At 44.9% G+C, this 22,269-nt stretch overlaps 2 protein-coding genes, 1 long non-coding RNA gene and 10 other non-coding genes across 20 annotated transcripts; 2 read left to right on the top strand and 11 right to left on the bottom strand.

The window, feature by feature from the left end:
• Nucleotides 1-41: 41 nt before the first annotated feature.
• LOC149268493 (uncharacterized) lies at nt 42-812 on the top strand. The gene is made up of 2 exons (XR_016270289.1): nt 42-171; nt 239-812. It is a non-coding gene; the product is annotated as an uncharacterized LOC149268493 (long non-coding RNA).
• Nucleotides 391-19,334, bottom strand: dom (domino helicase). Of its 4 annotated transcripts, none has more exons than XM_089470129.1 (15): nt 19,193-19,334; nt 18,036-18,642; nt 17,623-17,977; nt 17,255-17,525; nt 14,269-15,072; nt 12,802-14,056; nt 12,252-12,438; nt 11,320-11,456; nt 11,072-11,258; nt 8,741-10,846; nt 8,283-8,501; nt 5,043-5,078; nt 1,874-4,972; nt 1,259-1,801; nt 391-789 (listed from the first exon to the last, which is right to left on the bottom strand). In XM_089470129.1, the coding sequence occupies exons 2-15, from the start codon at nt 18,629-18,631 to the stop codon at nt 784-786; spliced, it is 9,801 nt and encodes a 3,266-aa protein (XP_089326255.1). In that variant the 5' UTR covers nt 18,632-18,642; nt 19,193-19,334; the 3' UTR covers nt 391-783. The 4 variants fall into 4 exon arrangements, with proteins under 4 accessions (XP_089326255.1, XP_089326256.1, XP_089326253.1 ...); XM_089470130.1 differs by adding an exon at nt 16,449-16,550 and having other exon boundaries at nt 391-1,801; XM_089470127.1 differs by having other exon boundaries at nt 391-1,801.
• Nucleotides 10,919-11,026, bottom strand: LOC149268494 (small nucleolar RNA Me28S-Am2589). Its single transcript, XR_016270716.1, has one exon. It is a non-coding gene; the product is annotated as a small nucleolar RNA Me28S-Am2589 (small nucleolar RNA).
• Nucleotides 11,529-11,670, bottom strand: LOC149268495 (small nucleolar RNA psi18S-841/snoR66). The gene has a single exon (XR_016270717.1). It is a non-coding gene; the product is annotated as a small nucleolar RNA psi18S-841/snoR66 (small nucleolar RNA).
• LOC149268496 (small nucleolar RNA psi18S-841/snoR66) lies at nt 11,738-11,879 on the bottom strand. The gene has a single exon (XR_016270718.1). It is a non-coding gene; the product is annotated as a small nucleolar RNA psi18S-841/snoR66 (small nucleolar RNA).
• LOC149268497 (small nucleolar RNA psi28S-3316) lies at nt 11,906-12,039 on the bottom strand. Its single transcript, XR_016270703.1, has one exon. It is a non-coding gene; the product is annotated as a small nucleolar RNA psi28S-3316 (small nucleolar RNA).
• On the bottom strand, nt 12,074-12,202 carry LOC149268498 (small nucleolar RNA psi28S-3316). The gene has a single exon (XR_016270706.1). It is a non-coding gene; the product is annotated as a small nucleolar RNA psi28S-3316 (small nucleolar RNA).
• On the bottom strand, nt 12,588-12,729 carry LOC149268499 (small nucleolar RNA psi28S-3378). Its single transcript, XR_016270720.1, has one exon. It is a non-coding gene; the product is annotated as a small nucleolar RNA psi28S-3378 (small nucleolar RNA).
• On the bottom strand, nt 14,123-14,230 carry LOC149268500 (small nucleolar RNA Me28S-Am2589). The gene has a single exon (XR_016270715.1). It is a non-coding gene; the product is annotated as a small nucleolar RNA Me28S-Am2589 (small nucleolar RNA).
• LOC149268501 (small nucleolar RNA psi18S-841/snoR66) lies at nt 15,407-15,547 on the bottom strand. Its single transcript, XR_016270719.1, has one exon. It is a non-coding gene; the product is annotated as a small nucleolar RNA psi18S-841/snoR66 (small nucleolar RNA).
• On the bottom strand, nt 15,643-15,776 carry LOC149268502 (small nucleolar RNA psi28S-3316). The gene has a single exon (XR_016270704.1). It is a non-coding gene; the product is annotated as a small nucleolar RNA psi28S-3316 (small nucleolar RNA).
• On the bottom strand, nt 15,819-15,947 carry LOC149268503 (small nucleolar RNA psi28S-3316). Its single transcript, XR_016270705.1, has one exon. It is a non-coding gene; the product is annotated as a small nucleolar RNA psi28S-3316 (small nucleolar RNA).
• Nucleotides 19,335-19,382: 48 nt separating the features above from the next.
• On the top strand, nt 19,383-21,354 carry LOC108615634 (venom protease). 5 transcript variants are annotated; one of them, XM_089470139.1, is made up of 3 exons: nt 19,383-19,521; nt 20,018-20,303; nt 20,370-21,354. In XM_089470139.1, the coding sequence occupies exons 2-3, from the start codon at nt 20,018-20,020 to the stop codon at nt 21,200-21,202; spliced, it is 1,119 nt and encodes a 372-aa protein (XP_089326265.1). In that variant the 5' UTR covers nt 19,383-19,521; the 3' UTR covers nt 21,203-21,354. The 5 variants fall into 5 exon arrangements, with proteins under 5 accessions (XP_089326265.1, XP_089326263.1, XP_089326264.1 ...); XM_089470137.1 differs by having other exon boundaries at nt 19,480-19,590; XM_089470138.1 differs by lacking the exon at nt 19,383-19,521 and adding an exon at nt 19,560-19,664.
• Nucleotides 21,355-22,269: the final 915 nt, after the last annotated feature.

Below are 22,269 nucleotides of genomic sequence, written 5' to 3' on the forward strand. Positions count from 1 at the left end.
TGGAAATCCAGCAGGTCACAATAAATGAAGCCACTTTACCACAAGGGTTGCACAATTGAATAAATTCGATTTCCCGAGATTCTGTATTGAAATTTCTTTGCAAAGCTGCACAAAATCGACTCCAGATCGAAATTCCAACTGTCATATGCTTTATATTGCAATTGGTGCTAGGTAAGCCAAGTTAACAAATTCTCTGTTGCATCTCAATGGATATCGATTAAACGTTCATGACTTTTAGCCAAGCTGGTAGTTTTTGGTCTTCAGTCTCGTTCTGCAAAAGTCATTAATAATTGCTTACATTGCTCAAGTAAGCTCCTATCAAACAGTTTCATCCTTTAGTTAGATCTTACAGCTCTTCCCTTTGATTACAAATTAAAAATACAATTGATATTTACAATTATAATACTTTTTTTCTGTTTTTTTTTTTTTTTTAATTTATACTATATCATAGATTAATTAGATATTAATGCATATTAAAAACTTTATAGTTAAAATCTATATATTATTATTATAATTATTATTATTATGTCTATAAGCTAGGATAAGCTTAAGGAATATGATTTACAGAATTGCATTTTCAATTGAGTTTGGCTATATAGTTAATAATACGACTAAATATTATTTATATATAATTACAATTAACAACAGACTTAAGCTGTCTGTATGGGTGTGGGTGTGGGTGTGTGCGTGTGCTGGAGTGTGTGTGCCTCGCCCTTCACACTACATCATCCCCATCACCAAAAATCCCGATCAGGATCCTGCAGCAGGCAAGGAGGCGCCGGCTCATGGCTGTAAAACCAATCGAAACAAAAGGGGTTTAAGTACGATTAAGCAATGATTGATTCGCTGACTGACTGACTGATAGATTGATCGATTGATTGGTTGGTTGGTTGGTTGGTGGGTCTAGCTGATTGGTTGATTGACGGACATGTTGAACAAGTAATGAAGTAATGAGCGAGGGCGTTCAGTAATTTTGTTGCGTCACAGCTGATATCGAAATTGCCGGCGTCTAAAATTGACCCGTTGTAATTGTGGCGACGATGCATTTTTTGGTGGTTGTGGTTGTTGTGGTGCTTGTAATTGTAAACGAATTGGCTACGGTGGTGGTGGTGCTTGTTCTTGTTGAAGTGGTTGTGTGGGTGTTCGTAATGATGCTGCGCCGATTGCGCGGCCGTGCGCCAACTCTTGTGCGATGATTCGCTAAATGTTATTCTTTCTCGCTTCTGATCATGATCTTTTTCTTCACCAGCGTTCGTACCTGTTGCGTCGTTGGCAGCTGTTGCTGCTGCTGTTGTACGACCCCAACCTGCTGTTGCTGTTGCTGCTGTTGTTGTTGTTGCTGCTGCTGCTGTTGCTGCTGCTGTTGTTGCAGACTAGCAACTGTTGGCAGCGGCGCTGTGGTCTGTGTTATTGTCATAACCTCAGCTGGACCGGATGAGGGCCCTGCAAGATTAGCATGTTGCTGCTGCTGTTGTTGTTGTTGTTGTTGCTGTTGTTGCTGCTGCTGCTGCTGCTGCTGTTGCTGTTGTTGTTGTTGCTGTTGTTGCTGCTGTTGTTGCTGCTGCTGTTGTTGTTGCTGCTGCTGCTGTTGCTGTACCACAGCTAGCAAATTCCCAGCTGCTGTGGTCTGCAGGCGCACAGGGCTCGCATTTTGCCTTTGGTTATGCTGCAGTGCTGCAATCAGCGTCTGCTGCGTCGTCTGACCAACGGCGGAAGCAGCAACCTTCAAAGCGCTAGCTATGCTCTGACTTGTGCGCAGATTGCCAGCGGCCAAAGCCTGAGCCGAAGCAGCGGAAACCACCTACAAAAATGAATAGATATTAGTCAAACAAACAATATAGGTTTAGTTTCATTAAATATTAGAATTCCTTACCTGTATGGTCTGCCGTTGTGTGGCCTGTGAGGCTACAGAGACGGGTATGACACGACTCGCCTTGCTCAGAACGATGCCCGTTTGCTGTCCGCTGCGCACCACCTGCTGGATTTGTTGCACTGTCACCGCTTTGGTGTTTTGTATGTGCAACAGTTGGGCCTGCAAGCTGCCTGCGGCTTGAGTTGCCTTCTGTTGTTGCTGCTGCTGTTGCTGTTGCCCGGCAGGCGAGACAGTGACGCCGCCCGGTGTCTGTTGCTGCTGCTGAGGGCCACTCGTGGTGGCCACAATATTCGTGGCCGTAGGCTGACCAGAGGCACTTACCAGCTGTGTCATGCGATTGATCTTGCGCGACATTCCCAACTGCTGTTGCACGTGCAAGTGGCGCATTTGATTCGGCATCGTCACCTTTATCTGGCTGCCCGGCTTCAGCTGTGGCAGTGTCATATTAACGCTGCCCGCCTGCACTGTGGGCGGTCCTGTGGCGGACACAGTGACGCCACCGGCGCTGACGCTGTTGCCACTGGCAGCTGCTGCTGTCGATGCTTTAACTAGTGTGGCGATTTGCTGCGTCTGCTGCTGCTGTTGCTGCACGACACCAGCGACGGGCAACTGTTGTTGTTGCTGCTGCTGTTGTTGTTGCTGTTGTTGTTGTTGTTGTTGCTGCTGCTGCTGCTGCACAGCACTGTTGCTGGTGGTAGTCGTGAATAGCGGCCCGGTGGCCTGTTGCGCCTTTTGGGCTGCCAGTATATTGTGCCGCTTAACGAGCAGCATATCACTCGTACCTGGAGCGATGCTAGCACCACTTCCATCGGTAGTGAGCACCTGACGCTGCAGACCCTGCTTACCGGCTGCCATTTGCTTGATGAACTGCGTTCTCGCCTGTCCATGCATCTGCACCGAGCTAACCACATTGCCCGCCTGCACTGTGGTTGCGCCTGGCATGCCAGAAACTGCGACTTTCTGGCTGGTGACGTGGGTGGAAGTCTGCATCAGATTGCTCGCTTGAATGATTGTGCCCGTGGCTAGGGCACCACCTGCTGTTTGCACCACAGTTGGATTCAGACCACCGGCTGTGGCAGTGCCAGGAGCTCCCTGGGACGCTTGCAACACCTTCAGATTGCGCTGCCGATAGAGTTGGATGTGAGCCGCCTGCTGCTGGGTGCCGGGCAGCACCGTCTTGCCGCCCTGCTGCAATGCACTGACAGGTATGCCTTTGGTGGTAACTAGCTGGGTTGTCTGGGTGGCGGGTGAGCCGGATACTGCTGCCAGTCGTAGCTGCGTTTGGAATTGAGCGGGAGTCACACCTTGTCCAAGACTGGGCATAGACACAATGGACTGTCCACCGGCCGTGGTGCGCTGTTGCAGCACCACATCCTGCAGGGTATTGCCGCCACCACCAGCAGCGGACACAATACGCTGGCCACGCAGCATTGTCACCGTGCCCGTTGCCTGTTGCTGTTGTTGCTGCTGTTGGCCGGTGGCCGTGGTGGTCAGTGGCCCAACGGATACAACTTGGGGCAGCGTCTGGGTTTGAACAATGCTGCCCACCTGTGGCGCCGTATTCACCGGCAGTGTCGACTGCGAAGAGATGGACACTATCTGAGCCGTGGAGCCATTGTTGTGCGTGGCAATGGGCAGAGACTGCACTGGGGTGGTTAGCACCACACTGACGCTCGACTGGTTGCCCGGTGGTGCCGCCTGAAGCTGCACACCGCCGCCGGCATTGCCCGATGTTTGCTGCGCCAACTGCTGTAGTTGACCAGCCGTAAGATTAGCCGTGGTGCCAACAATAGTCTTCACCAGCTGCTGGGTTGTGGTCTGTGTGCGCAGTTGCTGCTGCTGCTGCGGCTGATGCAGCAATATGGCCGTCTGCTGGTTGGGCGCCACATTGGCACTGGTCAGATGCTGTATCTGTAGCTGCTGCAATTGGCCAGTGTTGCCAGCAGGCACGGCAACAGTTGTTGTCGTGCTGGGTACCAACTCTACTGATTGCTGCACAGTGCCAACTGTTGGTAGTTGCTGCAATTGTTGTTGTTGCTGTACCTGCTGTTGCTGCTGCTGCTGTATCTGCTGATGCTGCACATGTTGCTGTTGGTGCTGCTGCACCGTTTGCTGCTGCTGTTGCGGAACTTGCTGCTGTTGTTGTTGTTGCTGCTGTTGCGGCTGCTGCTGCTGCATTGGCATTTGACTACGCTGCTTGTCGCGCATTTTGTTCGCCTTCATCACAGCTATGTTGCTGGGCGACACGGGCTGATCGTAGTTGCTAATACCAAACTTCTGCAACACCTCCATATGCTTGGGATTCATCAGGTTGGGTGCATTATACTGACGCTTCGGTGCCGGCGCCTTCTTCAAGTAGGTCGTCTTGATGGTGTCAAACCGCTGTCGCATCACCTTATAGAAGGAGGCATTGTTATCGCTGGCATAGAGCTGTGTGGTGCGCAAATAGCGCAACGGACTCTTCATGTACTCCATGCGCAACGTGGGCTTCAGTTTCTTTTGCTTCTTGGGGCTCTCCACCACTTTGCCCTCCTCACGTGGCTGAATGTGAGTCTCGTAACGCCAGCGGCACTGCCTGGCCGAGCGATACGTCTTCGAGCAGAAGTTCACTATCTCCGAAACTAGATCCCAATTGGGCGTCTGTCCCGGCGAGAGCAGCATCAGGCTGCACGGCAGACCCTGCAAATTGATCAGCACATGAAGTATGGCCATGTCCTCGAACACGCACCACTCACTCATGGCCTCTGGCTCAGTCAGCGGCTTCGCCGGCAACTGCGGCTTCAGGCCAGGTATCATCGAATTCGGCTTAAAGCTGCCACGGAAACGCTGATTCTTTAGCTCACGCCGCAAACGCGCCAGCTGCGCTGTGGGACGATCAAACAACGAACGTGGCGGCACATAGTTATCCTCGCGTCGCATTTTGTTCGGACGCCGACTGCCATCGAAGCCGGCATCGGTGCGCGATCGCTTCAGCTCGCGTCGCACATAAACGGGAGGAAGCTCGGACTCGGGTATCGGCTCCAGATCGTACATAAACGACAGCGAGTGATCAATGTAGATGTCATTATTGTCTTGCGGTGGCGTTGGCGGGCACCACATCTAATCAAAAACAAATACCAATCGATTATAATGATGCGAAACGGGACTTCAGCTCAACTGATCCACTTACCGGCATCTGCTCCATGGTATTGCGCGATATCCAGACCTGAAGACGTGCGAGTTCGGACCGAGCAAAGGGCAAAGTTAAAGAAAAGAATAAACGTTTCATTATATTATTTTCGTATCGTATGCAGCAACTCTGTTTTGGTGGTGGTGTTTATTGGCTTAGTAACTAGCTAACCATAGTATCATCGTATCATCGATCATATCTAGTTTAAAGTATGAATTAGCGTGTTTGCTTTTACTTGTTGTTTTATTTCCGGAACCATTTCGTACGGCACTGAAGAACAATTGGCAAAGTATATGGAACTTTCTATACGCGGAAATCGCTGAGTAGCTGGATAAGGTAAAGGCAATGGGAAGAGATAGGGCCAACAAACAAACCAACGAATAGACAATGAATTGTTTTAAAATATATGTTATTATTTTTGATTCAAAATAATTGTAGTTTTTTTTTTTTTTTCATTATCTTTAGCGACACCAAAACAGAATTCTACATTCGTTAACACAGAAAATAATATGATTCAATCTTATTCTTGCTTCTGATTTCCGCTTATTCTTTTCCAACTTTGTGCAATTGTCTTCGAAATGTTATTCTTTCTGTTTTTAATAATAAAAACTCGCACGAAATTTATCCGTAGAAATAAAAACCACAACGTCTTAAATTTTTCTTTTTCGTTATTTTTTTTTTGAAAGCATATCGAATCGATTTTTGTGTTTTATTTGTTAGTCAATCTATATGCTTATAGTCTTTAGATTGTGTTTTTTAATGCTAAACTAGTTGTTTCTTTAGAATACAAAATAAATTATTGAATGCAAAAATATTAACATTTACCATAGAGTTAAAAGTGTTACCTAAGGAGTGATACTTATAAACTAGGGCGCATTAGCTGAGGAGAGTTCTTTGAAGACTTAGATAGAGAACAGAAATTTAACAACGAAATTAATAATAATACAAATGGAGTTGGTTTTTCTTTTTTAGTTACTTCTTTTTAAAAAGTTAACTGCACACTGCTTAAATAATAATAATATATTTATTTAATCTAAAAACTATATGATGATATATCCGTTGTTGATGCGTTTACTTATATACAATCTGGGTTCGTATTTCTTAAATTAAATAAACTTGCATTCGTGGCAGGGGGCAGCACCTATCAAACGTTTTTAAACTGTATTCCTAAAAACTATAATTAAAATCCTAAAACTATCCTTTTCTGTTATGAAAATATCAGTATTGTGTGGCTAGAGCTTTAGAAGCATATAATTTAATAGAAGTTGCATTCGATTGCATTTTGGACAATACAATTAAGAACAGTTAGAACCGGTCGAGTGGAGTGGCTGCCCCCTACTTCGCACTACCTAAACTAAACACAATTTGTTATCCTAAACTTTCGTCCTGCCCCAAACTATATTCCGTTTCTCACTACCTTTAATTGATTTTTGCCACCTAACTAGCTTAGAAGGAAACTTGTTACAGTCTATTAAATACTCGTACATAGTTCTATAGCAACTCTTTGACAGTCACGTGGCCAATACGAATGCTCACTAAAAACCACACCACGCACACAACTTCACAGCTTCGCAGATTGAATGAGGATTTCCAGCAAGATTATTGTGTTTTCGTTATATATAGTTAATACTGTGACTTCTGTTCACTCAATTATCACCTATTGCTGCTGGCACCATTCGCGCCTGTCTTGGCTGCCACGGCTGATCCCATTGTGGCGCTGGCAGCACTTGTATTGCTGCTGCTATTGCTGGGCATGGCAATTCCTGCATTGCTGGAGCGTAATCGCACTCGCGGCGTCTGGGTTATCCAACGACTGAGTGTTGTCGTTTGCCCCTCATTAAGTTTCTTTATGAGCCGCCTATTCCCACCAGCTGGTTGTCGTTGGCGACCCTTTAGCTTTGTCTCTACTTGTGGCGTGGTTCGCTTCACCACGTTTTTGCTAGCTCCACTTCCGGTGCTCTTCTGTATATTCGGCACAGGACTCACATCCAAAGTCCAGAGATTAATCTTTACCGACCCTCGGGAACGTGTACGTGGTGTGTGCCCAATGGGCTCATCGCTGCCTCCACGACTACTATTGCTACGTTGCCTCTGCAATGCTGGCGTGGATTCCTTGGTTTCCGTTTTGTTCTCTGCCTTGGACACTGATAACGGATCGTTGGTCTCGTCTGTGTCCGATTCCTCGGAGACATTATAATATGTGGAGCTCGTCATTGTGGTATCTTGGACCTGAGTGTGTGCATTCCAGCCATCTAAACTGTCGCCACCTTCCCCGGCTGTAGCATAGCTTGAGCTGGACTGTGTTTCTACATTAAGCTCTTCATCCTCCTCCTCCTCCTCCTCGTCTTCTTCTTCTTCTAACCTTTCCACATGTAATTCTTCATCCTCAGTTTGTGTAGTATCCTCCTGTGCAGAGGCAGACGCTGAGCCAGAGACAACTGTTTCCTCGTCATCTTCCTGTTCATCTTCGTCTTTATCTTCATCGTCATCCACCTGAATGGATTCATCTTCCTCCTCGCTATCACCATCGCCCTCCTCATCATCATCTCTCTCATTGGTATCGCCCTCGTCCTCATCCTCATCATCACTGTCGTTGCCTTTCAAGGCCAAAGGCGATGAAATCGTTGCACGCCGCTCGAGCAGCTTCCGCCGGTTGGCCGCGCTTGTTAGTGAGACGCTTTCCCTGCGTTTAGGCTTGGCCACCTGAGTGGTATTCTTGGCAGGTGTAGTTGCAGTGGCTGCCGCAGGCCTTACCTGTGTCTTCATAAGCTTGGTCATGGCTATATTGGCCGACTGACGCTTGGGTCGCTCCTCCGACACGGGCGTTGAAGTACCGCCTGCTGCTGCCATTGCTGTGCGCGTTGTCTTTCTAGTGGGCGGTGTCGCTGTGGCCGTGACAGTAACATTATCTTCGCCCAGCGAATGGAGACGCGTCTGTCGCCTAGATGGCGCTGGTAATGTTCCAGTCACTGACTTTTTACTGCTATTGTTAGTGTTACAGCTACTCCTGGCCGGAGCACTCACATTGAGGCTATTTCGGCGAGTGCGTACTGGACTAGTCTGCTGCACATTGGATCTTGACTTGTGGTTGCTTACACTTCTACTTAAACCCGGACCACCCCTGGTTATACCGTGTTGCTTAAACCGTTTGTCGCGCTTATTCTGCTTGGTTAGCCTAATACCTCCTACCGCTACAATCGATGTTCGTTTACTTAGATTGGAATCTTGTTTGGTATTAACCTGGTTACTGGCATCCTTGCGACTGTATGTCAGCAGCTCCTCGGACTCCGTCTCCTGCTTGAGCAGCTGCTCCTCTTTTTGCATAGCCGCCAAGCGATTCGCCTCCCACTCACGTTTCTGCATCTCAAGCTCCGCCTCGGCGGCTCGCAGCTGTTCAGCTGTCCAGGCGGCGCCGGTAGCCTCCACGAAACGCATGGCATATCGCTCAATCGGCGAGAGCTAAATGTGTAAATGTAAATAAATAACATTAAGAGTATATTCTGGAACAGTATGATTATGTCCGACGTTGAGTGATATAATCGGGCGTGAAATGGAATCGCTTCGACTATGTCTGAACGTCTGCTTCATATTGAAGTTTCTCGGGGCAGCGTTGGCTAGCTCAAAGGGCAACTAACAAGCTTCTTCAATAAAAGCCAACGCTGCCCATCATATAATAATTAAATGGGTTGACAGCCTACCTGCTTGACAAGATTTTGCATTTCCAGATCGGCTTTACTCAGTTCAACCGGTGCACTTCCACCGTCCGCATTAGTCTCATCTGCAATGGGTATATTCTCATCGAACTCGGCAAGATCGGCAGCTGCTTCAGCCTTGGCCGTCTTCGTGGCCTGCACGTCCTGCTCGTCCTCGGCAGCAGCAAGAGCATGCTCAAAGGCGCGCAGCGATTGTTTCTCGGTTTCGACGACAGGCTCTACTTCAGCGGCAATTATTTTGTCCTTCTCATCGGGCTTATCCTGACCATCCTCCGACTCCTGCGACTGGTCGACCGCAAACAAATCTTTGATTGTGGTGCTCTTGAAGAAGGTGGTCGTAAAGTTGCCACCCTCTATCGCCATGTCGCTGAGCATGCGCTTCTGGTTGGCTTTCTTCAGGATGTTGACTTCGATGGTTTTCTCTGACACCAGTCGATATATGTGCACATCTCGAGTTTGCCCAATGCGATGGCAGCGATCCTGTGCCTGGGCATCCATCGTCGGATTCCAGTCGGAGTCATAAAAGATTACAGTATCGGCGCCGGTTAAATTGACACCAACACCTCCAGAACGTGTAGACAAAATGAAACAAAAGATACGCTTGTCTCCATTGAAACGCTCCATGAGTATTTGTCGCTGCTCCACCCGTGTTGAGCCATCGAGCCGCAGGTATATATGACCATGGTAATTAAGGAATGCCTCCAGCACGTCCAGCATTTTGGTCATTTGCGTGAAGATCAGCACACGATGCCCATCAACCTTTAGCTGCCGCAACAGACGATCCAGCGTTTGCAGCTTGCCACAATCGTATTGTATGAGACGCGGATCGGGAAACTGTGTCGTCATCGCCGAGATAATGGGATGTAACAGTGCCAGCTTGGGCGACAACGATTGAGTTATTGTCGTCTCGATCTGCCGTTCGGTCTGCCAGTGCGTCGATGACAAATTCTGCACATAGCGACGTATTCGTGGCGCACACACTGACGGCACATAAATTACGAAGTTAGCGAAAATTGGCGCCAGCTCGGCGCAACGCTGCTCGTAATTCTTCAGCAGGCGATTGAGTGACCAGTTGTCGTCGTGATGTCGCATGGCAACGGTACAATTCGCAAATCCTCTCGTTTGCCATGTGGAATGCTTTGCTGTACGTGTTGCCTGCATGCAGCCCTCGATGGCCTCACGGCAATCAGCTCCATAAATGGGTGTGGCATCAGTTCGTCGGCGATTGATGTGAGCCATGCGTTTAAGCGAAGCCAAGCGCTGTTCCTTTCGCATCTGTATAAGCTGCTGCACGCGATAAGGATCTTCGGCCTCCTCAGACGTTGATTTCGAGTCCTCGTCCTGAGTCTTTCCATTGGTTTGCCTTTGCGCCGTCAGCTTCACATGTGTAGCCAAATCTTTGACAATCGGGTCTTTGATCAACTGCTGCATTTGCGCTGCGGAGCTGCTGCTCGTTGCCGTTGCGCTCACCGCTGTCGCACTGACTGTGGAGCTCGCGGATGTAGTTTTGCTTGTCAACGTAAGCCTTGCTCCGGCCCCACCGGTATTTGTCGCAGGTGCCAAGTAGAAAAAGGGTTTACCATCCTGCATTGTTTTGGCTACCTTGGCAGGCGTTGGAGCACCTATGGGCGAACGCGAACTTAAAAGTTTGGAGCTGTTTCCCAACACATTCAGAGGTGTGCTGCTGCTACTGCTGCTGTTGCTGGCCGTCGTTGATGTTAGACTATTGATAATCACAGGCTTCAGAGCCATATTGATGGGATTGATAGTGCCGGTGACACGTTTCAGCACATGTCCACTGGGCAGCAGGGTGCGCATGGGGACAATTTTTGAGCCTTCCAGTCTCATGGCCGGACTGGCGCCCACACGCACCGCTTGCAGTTTTATGCGCTGTGCCAGCTCCGCACTACGCACACGTATGTGAAAGCGGTACTTGCCATTGGGGCAACGTGGCGGAGGTAGCGGTGCACTGTCGATTTCCTCAATCAACTTGCGTGGCGGCGACAAAAGTCGCGACTTATGTGAAACGTAGGCAGTCAGCGTTTGTTCCAGATGCAGTAACAGCATGTTGACAGTTTCCAAATTAATTTGCTACAAGGGAAAATGAAGAGATCACTATTAGTCAATGTCCAGTATTTGTCATCAATATTACATCTGAGTTGATTTAAAATCAGGCAAATGCCTCGCAACAGCGAACATCCTAGTGAATCGCATCTCTCTCCAAAATAGATCGAGTCGCAATGTTCAGTGACAGTTTATCATCATTTTAACAGCGAAAGAAATATGCTTCTATAGATCTGCCATACACTAACTCACCGTGAACGGATCATACTCCAAGATGTCGCTGACTAGACGTGGTGTATGGAACGCTATGCCCTCCATTTGAAACGGCGATATCGTTGGCCGCACCTCAAACATGTTTGGATGATTGCACACCTTGCGCAGCTGCATAAGCACATTGATCACGCTCAGCAAATTGCCAGTTTGTAGTGTTTCGCGAGTTCTGCAAATTAAAATCATTAATATTGAACTGTAATTGATCTTAGATCATTTTATAAACTCACTTGGATCGGCTCATGAAATCTTCGTACAGATAACGTTGACGATTCGACAAACGGCACATGACAACGTGTTCGTACTTCTTTGGCATTTGCTTCTCCACCTCTTTTTTAAGCCGACGCAGCAGAAATGGACGAATAACCTATAAATAAAGAGAAATAGGAATTTGAATGCTTGCTCAAATTGATCCTGATATATAAATATATGAATAAAAGTAATGTAAAGCGCGCATTCAATGCAATCGGCTGGAAAAACTCAATCACATGGATAAGTCGCAGCCTCATCAACTTACTCTAGCAAGGGTAACAAATTGTCATCACATGAGGCAGTTCAATGTGACACAGAGTGCGCCTGCATAAAAAGACTTGACAGGATTCACTATTTCGAAATTAGCTAATTTACTGCTCAATTTTCATATTTAAACGAGTGTAAGCCGAGTTTTCAATGTAATCCATTTGAGGTACAGGATCACATGGATAAATCGCAGCTTCATCAATTTACTCTAGCAAGGTTAACAAATTGTCATCACATGAGGCAATTCAATGTGACACAGAGTGCGCCTGCATATAATGATTATGTGATCTTTAATTAACATGTGCGTGGTGTAAATGGAATTGTTGCACTAATTGACATCAATTCACTTGCAACCGCAGCAATTGCTCTAGCACACAGCTACGATTTTCAGGCGCGTTTAAAAAGCAATCAAGAAAACGCTTTTAGGTGCCATCATATATCTACCAAATCTTAACGTTAATCTTTAAATGTACTCAGCGTTATGGACCCTTCTAAATACTTCAAAGAGTCACTTGCAACTTAGCTTTGATCTAGCACACATCTACGATTTTCAAGCGCATTTAATTGGCGTGCAAGAAAACGCTTTTAGCTGCTACCCTTTTAAAACCTCTTAAAGCTAACCGACAATATCAACTTTATTTACCTTGTGTAGTCGAGCAATTAACGTTTCATTGTACTCCATATTGCCTTCGATCATACCAGTCATGGGATTGGAGAACCATTCCTTGAACTCGCGATGCGAGGAGAACACATATGGCATGAGGAAGTGCATCAGGGACCAGAGCTCCATAAGATCGTTCTGCAGTGGCGTGCCCGTTAAGAGCAAGCGTCTATTATGGATAGTAAATATTTCATTTATAAGTATAAGTCATTTTTAGGAATTATTTTAAGTTAGAAAACCATGTGAAAAAAATGCATTCAATATTTAAAAACACACTATGCAAGCAAGTTAGAAATGTAATTAAAAACAAATAGAAACTTGTTACAAAACAAGGCCACAAGCATTCTAATGGGTTAGTATGCTCTTTTAATAAATGCGGCATCATAGCGTATTTAATTTTAGCACCCAAGCGTAGTCGCCAAGCTAGTTTAGCAGTCGCTTGGTTACTGATTTTGGTGCTAGCGCACGCGAGCAATTGCATTGCAATTATTGGCAATAACAATTAGTAATAATTTGTGCAATAATTACTGACCTTTCGGTGGAGAAGTTAAGCAGCAGTTGCCAACGCTGTGATTTAAAGTTTTTAATGTTTTGTGCCTCGTCGAGAATAAGGTACTTCCACTTTTTACGACGAAAACTCTGTTGATCCTGTACGACCAGCTTGTAGGAGGTGATGCAGACATGGAACGCATTTGGTTTCGTCCAGCCGACACGTTTGAGCTTTCTTTCCTTTTGCGTGCCGTAGTAGGTGAGTATTTTGAAGCCTGGACACCATTTCTTGAACTCCATTTCCCAGTTAAGCATCACAGAGGAGGGCACCACGATCAAATGGGGTCCCCAGTTGCCCTTAGCACAGGCCAAATGCGCCAACAACGCTATTGTTTGTATCGTCTTGCCCAATCCCATCTCATCAGCCAGAATGCCATTGAGCTTGCGCTCGTTCATGGTGACCAGCCAATCGAGTCCAATGTGCTGGTACTCACGTAACGTGTGCTTTAGTAGGAATGGAACAGGCGTCACGACATTCGTCGAGGACAACGTGTTACCCTTCGGTTGCAGACTTTCAGCCAGTGCGGCAGCATCGTTCAACATATCATCTTTGTTGTCCTTACTGCCCACACCAGCCGCACTCCTCGCTCCATCCACACCAGAGCCATCGGCATCAGCTAGCAAACTCTTGAGACCATCCTCTTGCTCACCCTCCTCCTGGTCCGAATTGCTCTTGACAGTTGACATATCTTCGTCTTCCTCCTCACTCGCTTCCACTTCACTGCTGTCTGTTGAATCTTCAATGGCTGTCGAGTCATCATCAGAGTCTTGCTCTGAGGTTTCCACAGCAATTTTACGCCTCTTGGCGCTGGGTGGCTCATTGATTTTACCCGACTTGTATTTCTCGAGCAGTTGCTCTACGGTCAAATCATTGTCAGCCTCCAACTCATCGATCTCTTTCTGATGATCAACTTCCTGCTCGGCCTCCTCCTGTTTACTGATGGTGTTCTCATCATCATCGCTCGCCTCCTTGGCTTGGAATTCGCTATCATCGCTATCGTCAGCTTCAGCTGCTGCAGCACTTGTGGAAGCGCCTTTTGTTGAGTTCTGTTCCTCTAACAGCAGTTTATCACGATTCTCCAAGTAGCCAGGTGGCAAATCATTGAGGAAATCATCAAAGTCCATTTGAGATTCTTTAGCCAGCGCTTTGACCTCCTCATTGACATCGGCTGCCTCTTCCTCAGCCTTGGCTATTGTCTCCTCATCATCCTCAGAGCCAGACTCAGGCCTAAATTCATCTGTAAAATAAATTTTCCGTTTAATTCCATTTTATCTTTATAAGTAGTAATAGTAATTATATTGCTTAATGCATCAGACAAATGCCTCGCGAATGCGACCATCCCTTAATAACATCGGAGTGTTCAAGAATAGACCACAACAACGTTTCAGTCTAAGTGTCTCATCATGTGCAAAAAGAGATTATAGTGTGGTTTCTGAATAAAAGACTTACCATCTGATTCGCGTTTGGGGGATGTTAGACGACTGGATGTTAGACTAGGTGTTTCGGCCACATTTTTGTTCATGCCTTCGGCCAGCTGTTGTGAGAACTTCTCTGTTTGATCGACTATAAAACTGAGATGCTGATCCAGAGCTTGCTTGCGTTTCTCCTCGATTTTTGTTTGGTGCTTATATTCGACCAGTTTCTCTACATTTGACCAGAAGCTTTTCACCTCGCGCGCAATGAAGGAGGCGACGCGCTTTAAGTGCAGTTCTTGGGCCTTTTCAGCACGCTGCGCCGCGTTGGCCTTGTCTTGGAAATACTTTTGCACCATTTTGGCGCATTTCTTGGCTGCATTCTTTTTCCACTTGCGCTCCTGCGCAAAGTCAGCTGCCAGCCAGACCATCTCCTCCAACAGATAGTCCCAGTGCGCCTTGGGTCGGCTGGGCTCCTGTAGCTTGGGCAAACGCCGCTCAGTCCATAATCCCTCTCGTTGTAGTTCGGATATACGTTGCATCACGTACACCTCCTGCTTGGCCTTAAACGAAAACTCCTGCGCACTGTTGGGCGTGCCTGTGCTTGCGAGTGGACTCATCAAGCTTCCGCTGCTGCCACCAGGTGTGCAGGGTGTCAGGACGCCACCACTGCCACTCCCAACGGTCGCACTCGTACCATTAGCCCCACCCGTGTATAGCGGCGAAGATGTCGCTCCTCCAGTTGACGCACTTTGTGTTCCTGCTGCATTCTGTTGTGAGTTTGGACGACGCAGCGCCGCTGAACCAGAGGAGCTACTACAGGGCACCAACGGCGTGCCACCTTTAGAAGAAAAACAGTGAGAAAAGTTAGCAAACGGTTCAAGATATTACAGACAGCTCTTAGCCAACTTGCATGCCGGAAAATTGCATCATCAACACACGCTACCATATTAAAGCGATAAAAATTAATAAAAGAAGAGAACGTTCGAATCAATCAATCAATTAATTAATTGAACCATATTTGTTGCGAATTAGTAAGTGTATTTATTATAGTATGTATTTATTAAAATATGCTAAGGAAAGTAATGGAAAATGAAAAAGGTAAAGAAACTGCATGCAATAATCTAAATCTTAAGTAAAGGAATGATAATCCCTCACATTTGTTTAATCTTAGATGGGTGTAAGACGCGAGTCAATGAGATCAGTCTTGAGGACACGATCACATGGATAAACCGAGACTTTAATTTACTTTAGCAAGGTTAACAAATTGTTATCACATGTGGAAATAGTTCAACGTGACACAGAGTGCGCCTGCATGAACCGATTCCATTCTTATAATGGATATCTTATAAGAGTAAACATTAAAATGTACAATATATACTCAAGGAGCCATAAAGTGCTAATTTAATAATCTTGTGCATGGTGTAAATGGAATTGTTGCACTAATTGACATCAATTCACTTGCAACCGCAGCAATTGCTCTAGCACACAGCTACGATTTTCAGGCGCATTTAAAAAGCAATCAAGAAAACGCTTTTAGGTGCCACTGTATTATCATATATCTACCAACTCTTAACGTTAATCTTCAAATGTACTCAGCGTTATGGACCCTTCTAAATACTTCAAAGAGTCACTTGCAACTTAGCTTTGATCTAGCACACATCTACGATTTTCAAGCGCATTTAATTGGCGTACAAGAAAACGCTTTTAGGTGCAATTAAAAAGGCTTTGAACAAGTCCAAAGTGAAGCAATTGGTAAAGACAAGGAATGATGTAACATTTAATGGATGGAATCTGATAAATGATTGTTAAAACTTATATTGACTGTGTCAACACTATATAGGCAAAGATCAAATCTAAACTATGATAATTTAGCAAACCAAATAAAAATGTATTTTTACATTCCAGTAATTAGAATGGAAAAATAGAATATATAAATAATGGTATTACTATTAAATATTTTTCCAATCAAAAGTAAAAAGAATGGATATAAAACACCAATTCTAATATAATATTGATAAATCTTTGGTACAAAACAATAAATAGGCACATCGAATGCAATGTATATACTTAAGTCAAATGCACTACGCTTTTAATTGGCGTTAACAACGAAATGAAAAATTATGAAAATACTTCAATATTCAAAACGACTTAAAAATGAAAATGTGATTTGGCATTTTTTTTTTTTTTTTTAGTTTTTTTGCGAACGATAAGCACCTGGCACCAAAGGTACAGAAGAATTTCCTACGGCAGGAGGCGCGGGTATTTGACCGAAGACCATACCGTGACGACCTCCTAGAGGTCTACCGGGTATGTGACCTATATAATAACGATACAATTGGATGGTGAGTTGAGAAAGAGAGTTGATGTGTGCGTTAGGAGGCGGAGGAGTAACAATTGTGACAGAAATAACAGAAACATAAAATCGTAAACAACACAAAGCTGAAAGATATTATAAATTAAATGATGTACAGCAATACAATAAGGTAATTGATATTGAGACAATGTATATGTAGTTATTATAATATATATGCATACAATATATTAAGTTTTTTAGTATTTTGTGTTTGCGTGTATATAAGTATGTGTGTGTGTGTGTCATATACATTAAGTTCGTGAGTATTAGTAGCGCATTTTATTGCTAGTTTTATTTTCTTTTCCCTTGCTTGGGCGAGACAACTTTTAATGTTTTGTGCAGGGCGTGCTTTGTACTGTTACAGTTGCTGGAAAGTTGTTCAGGGCGCGGTTATTTACTTTAGTTTTAGGCTGAGGAGTTGGTAACATTTTTGGTTTTACTTGCTTCTTATATATGTATGCAAATGTTTTGTTTCGACATTGTTGAATTTTGGTATGTTTTTTTTTTTTTTTTTTTAATTTTTTTTTTATACGTTAATTTTGAAAAGTAATTAACGAAAGAACAGATAAACAACAAAACACAAAATAATAACAATGATAAATACGAAATATCGAGAGAGTTTAAATCCTGATGAAGTTAAATCTTATCCTGGACGAGTTTGTCTTACCTTGCTGCGTCAACTGTACTACGGCGGCGGGTAGCTTCGTGGAGACGGCGACTGGCGTCGCACCAACTGCTGGTATCTTTATCTCCGCCTCCGGTGGCAATGCATTACCGCTCGTCTCCACTAAGCTGCTGGTTATCGGCAATACTCCAGTTGCTGCTACTGTTGTGGTAGTTGTTGTAGTTGGCCCACCGCGGTTTGGACTTGACGACGCTGTCGCTGTTACTGCAGTTGTATTGCTGCCAGATTTCGTTGGCAACAGAGATTGCGTATTCTAAGAAAATTTAAATTTAAAAGGTTAGATATGTTAACTAAGGATTCTACTAGAAGTAGTTGATCGCACGAATATTTGTTTAAGCTTGTATGATTACCGTTTTTGTTTGTGTGCTGTTATCTGTCTCTAACTGTTTGCCCGTTGTCCCTGTACTGGTTGTTGTTGCAGTTGCAGGGCTGCTGCTACTGCTGCTGTTACTATTACTAACGACTGAATCCGAGGATTGCTGCGGTTGTTGTTGTGTTGGTTGTTGCGTTGTTCGGTGTCCTTGGGCCACAGCTGCTGCTGCGGCGGATGTGCTTGGCTTTTCCTCGAGTATCAGCTGCTCGATACGATTCGCATTGCTATAGCTGATGAACTGCGGTGTTGGTGTCTTTTTACGCCACGCGGGGTAGTCCATCATACTGCCACCGTTTTGTAAATAAAAGTATTCCGACACATTTTCAAGATGCCTGCGAATCGAAAGTACCATTTTAAAAATGTTCCCAAATTTGTCTGAGTCGTACTTACCTTTCCTTAAGATTACGCAAAATTTGATATTTCTGTTGGAGAATGCGCTTCTTGAGCGCATTCAAGTCCTGTAGTGCCGTTGAAATGGCCCCACCAACTTCGCTGCTGGCCACAACCGACGCTGGCAGTAAAGAGCCAACGATGTTGCTGCTAACGGCTCCAACAATGTTGCTGTTGTTATTGTCACTGGCGACCTCGCCTCCCACTTCCGTGTCTTCTAAACGCTGACGCTTTGCCTGGGGCGGCGATATTGACTCTGAAACGGAGGTATCTGCTTTTGCTGAATTGGAGGAGTATGTGGAAGCTGCTGCTGGCGTTGCGGCTGCCGTTGCCTCTGTCGACAAGTTCGACAGCGGCACAGGCAGCTGCGCACTGAGCAGCTGCTGCTGTTGTTGTTGTTGTTTGCTGGGTTTCTGCTGCGTTGTTGCTACTGTTGATGTTGCTGATGATGATTTATTGTTGTTGTGTGCAGTTGCTGTTGATTTTGGCGTTGTAACTGATTTTTCCGTTGATTGTAACGTTACACGGTCTGACACAGCAGGAGGGGCCGGGCTTAGCCCTTCATGCCCCCCTCCTGCTGAATTACCTTCATTCATGTTTGAGACATCTGAAAAAGGCGGGAAAGAAACATTATAGCCACCACTCCAAATTATCGCGTGTTGCGTTTGACAGCGCACATTTGGCAGCCCTGGATAGCAGATATGTATGAACATACGTATGTCAGCGCCCAATAATGTACAGCTATATAGTATCTTTATACTATTTCTCTTTCTGCTGCGTAAGCATTACATTTAAGACTTTTTCAGTGATAATATTTCATATCGCGTATCATATAGGCAGCTTGCATCCCTGCAAAATGCAATCGATTTGCAACTGTGCATTGCAAATGGCTGCGCTTCCTTTTTTTCATCATACACACACACGGGTTGTATAGAAATATTTTTATTGCACTTGGTCATTATTAATGAAAATTATTTTTATAAAACTGCACGTTAATTTTAGGATGGCTACCAGTTGTTGGTTGCGGCACTTTTCAAGCATGCTAATCGAATGACCGATGCTAGAATGAGACGGCTATATTTGTATGTCTGCTGCTTCTACGTCGGCGTCGGTTCTTTGTTGGGCAGAAATTTTTCAACCATTTTTTTTTTTCCTACCTCAGATGGGGAAAATTTTTAATCACAAAATATCCACATCACAAATATGCATCCGTGCGTAAAAACAATGCTGGCGCGTTGCAAAAATTGTGCTGTAATCGCGAATGCAATGATTCTTCAATATTTTCGCCTATTTCTGCACTTAAAATATTTTTTTTGCAGAAAAGTGTGCGCAAACACACCATTCAGCGTCGAGGTACATAGAAGAACTAGTGATGTACCGAAAACATCGCAATACAAAGCATTTCCGATAACGATAAATATCCCACCGTACAAAAGTGGAGAAGTGTAGAGCTGCATACGCGCCTAACGATAACTTACACTGGCTGGTAAAATTAGCCCTAAAATTTCCGATAACTTGAATTCATTGAATAATGTGACCGCCAAAATGGACAAATGTAATTCGGTTAATTTAAAAATTTCATTAAGGAATATTGCAAGAGATTTTGAATGGTATCCTTTTCACTAAAATGTGATTAAAATGCTTTTTAAATTCTTTATTATTTTTATTTAAGAACATGTGCACATCTTTTTGAGATTCATATCTTTGACGGTAAAAAAAAGTCATAAAATAAGTGATTAATACTTAAGTTGAGCAAGGCGAGTGAAATTGAGTCCCACCTTGACCCATCAAGCGTATATACAGATTGCCATGCGATAAGAAAAATGGCGAGTGAATGCGAGCCATGTAGACGAGCGAACTTTGCTGTTTATTTTGATTATTTACTTTTCTTGTTTTGTATTTGCCTCTTGAGTTTTGTTGTCTATATAATAATCTGGTTTGGCGGGAAACACGCGTCTAAATTGAGCTCAGTTTCTCAACAGATGCTGAAGGCAATGAACACGAATTCTGCATTTTTGGCAATTTTCCTACTCTCAGCATTGTCGGCTCGGGCGGCGCCTACGACCGAGTACTGTGACAATGGCACTGGCGAGTGCAAGGAGCTCACAGCCACAGACTGCCCCGTCCTCTTCTATATTGAATTTATTATCGGAGCCAACAAGATTAAATACTGCGACAAGGTTAAAGACATTGTTTGCTGCCCGCTGCCACTGAATGCACAGAAGCGAGTGATGACGCCAGCCGATCCGAGGAAGCTGTACGAAAAGGGTGAGAGAAGCGAATGGTTAGAAATAATATTTATGTTAATTGAACATTGTTTGTGGATATTCGCAGAGTGCCGTCGATATAATGATGTGCGACCCACCTGCCGCTCCACGCCACTCATTTTGGGTGGCACCGAGGTCAAAGGTCGCGAGTATCCCTTCATGGCGCTGCTGGGCATACAACAGCCAGGCAGCTCCACCATTAGCTGGGATTGTGGCGGCACCTTAATCCACCCGAAGTTTGTGCTAACTGCAGCCCATTGCCTGGAGACAACCGAGACGAAGGAGCAACGCCTAGATCCCAATTACAAATCACCCAAATTCGTGGTACGCCTGGGTGAATTGGACTACAACAGCACCACAGACGATGCCCAGCCCCAGGACTTTCGGCTAGTCAACTATGTGGTGCATCCGGCCTATGATGAGAATGAGGATGATGGCAGCCGCCTAAATGACATCGCGCTGCTCGAGCTGGACCGAAATGCCACACTCAATGAGTATGTGGCGCCGGCCTGTCTGCCCTCCAGCAGCGGCGACGAGCCCCTCGATCTGACTGCCGCTGGCTGGGGCTACACGAAGAATGCGGGCGACAAATCCTCAAAGCTGCTGCAAGTGGGCCTCAAGCGCTACGGCGACCAGGTGTGCAGCGAGCGACTCGAGAGTCGCATCGTATCCCGCACTCAGTTCTGCGCTGGCTCCGGCTCAGCGAGCAGCCAGGCAGACACCTGCAACGGCGACTCTGGCGGACCCATCTTCGTGCAGCACCCGGTCTACAATTGCCTAACGCAGGTGATTGGCATCACCTCGTACGGCGCCATCTGCGGCAATTACAAATTTCCCAGCGTCTACACCAAGGTTCATCTTTATACGGATTGGATTGAGAATATTGTCTGGGGCGAGTGATGCAAATTACTCCCGAGGATTATATCTGGAGGAAACCTGCTTTTTGTCTGAAGCATTCAGTAAATGAACTCCATATTAAGTTAATTATATTAATTATATTTTTATAATTTGTTTACACTTTAGATTATTATAATAAAATATTTATAAATAAATATGTTTGATTAACATTAAGTGCGAGAGTGCGACAAAGAAAAAGGAAAGTATTTCCTCTAAGTTACTCTTGGAATTCAGCCAAGAGAGAATTTCCTCTAAGTATTTCCTTTAAGTCTTTAATGCTCAGCTGAACACTCACACACATCGCTTCACTTTACTGCACTGCACGACTGACCCTCACTAGACCTGGGCGACTGAAGAAATGCTGCAGCAGCTGCCCTTTATATAGGGCGACTTTTACTCAAACCCTAAAGTGCTCTCAAATATTGATCTCGGCGATAGGTAGGGATCGTTGCAGCCGACCAATGGGAGCACTCTCTGCTGCTCCCATCACTCTAGCTTCGTTTTACTCAAAAATAAAAACCGAAGGCATGCTGCTGCATACATATAGACGACTTGAATGATCTTCGGTAGCCTTTCTTCGTCTCTCGTTGTTGTTAGGCAGACAGATAGAGAGACGAACAGATAAATAGGGAAACAATCGTATTCCCTCAAACTCTGATTAAGAATTTGCTGTGGCTATATGTTGATATTCTTATGTACGTTAATATTTATAATTATTAAATGACATAGACAGCGGTTTCTGCTGCTCGATAGTTCTCTCAAGGACTAGCCTCTCTCAATTTCTGGCTATTTCATTTCCCTTTCCTCTTTTTTTTTTTTGCCGGCAATAAACATTATTTTTATTCTATATGTATTTATTCTATGCATTATACATAAAGTATTGTAATATATAAAAAATGGGAGGGGAGAAGGTATCCAAATTCCGAAATATTCAAAATTTGTGTATTTATCAGAGAAACTCGCACAGTAAATTTTAATTTTGCTTTTTTCTTTGTTCCGCCATTCAATGCATAAAAAACATAGTCAAATTATGCAAAATACGAAAGTCGAATGAGTTATCGAAAAAGAAA

Source organism: Drosophila arizonae, chromosome 5 (assembly GCF_054131065.1).
Source record: "Drosophila arizonae isolate 15081-1271.41 chromosome 5, UAZ_ARI_1.0, whole genome shotgun sequence".
In the NCBI taxonomy this organism is placed as follows: Eukaryota; Metazoa; Arthropoda; class Insecta; order Diptera; family Drosophilidae; genus Drosophila; species Drosophila arizonae.

Coding starts and splice junctions, on each gene's coding strand:
- dom (XM_089470130.1), bottom strand. CDS start 18,631: ATGAATGAAGGTAATTCAGCAGGAGGGGGGCATGAAGGGCTAAGCCCG. Junction 16,551..17,254: donor AGTACAGTTGACGCAGCAAG/GTAAGACAAACT, acceptor GTTATTATATAG/GTCACATACCCGGTAGACCT. Junction 11,259..11,319: donor GATTTCATGAGCCGATCCAA/GTGAGTTTATAA, acceptor TTTAATTTGCAG/AACTCGCGAAACACTACAAA.
- LOC108615634 (XM_018010272.2), top strand. CDS start 19,859: ATGGCGAGTGAATGCGAGCCATGTAGACGAGCGAACTTTGCTGTTTAT. Junction 20,304..20,369: donor GAGGAAGCTGTACGAAAAGG/GTGAGAGAAGCG, acceptor GGATATTCGCAG/AGTGCCGTCGATATAATGAT.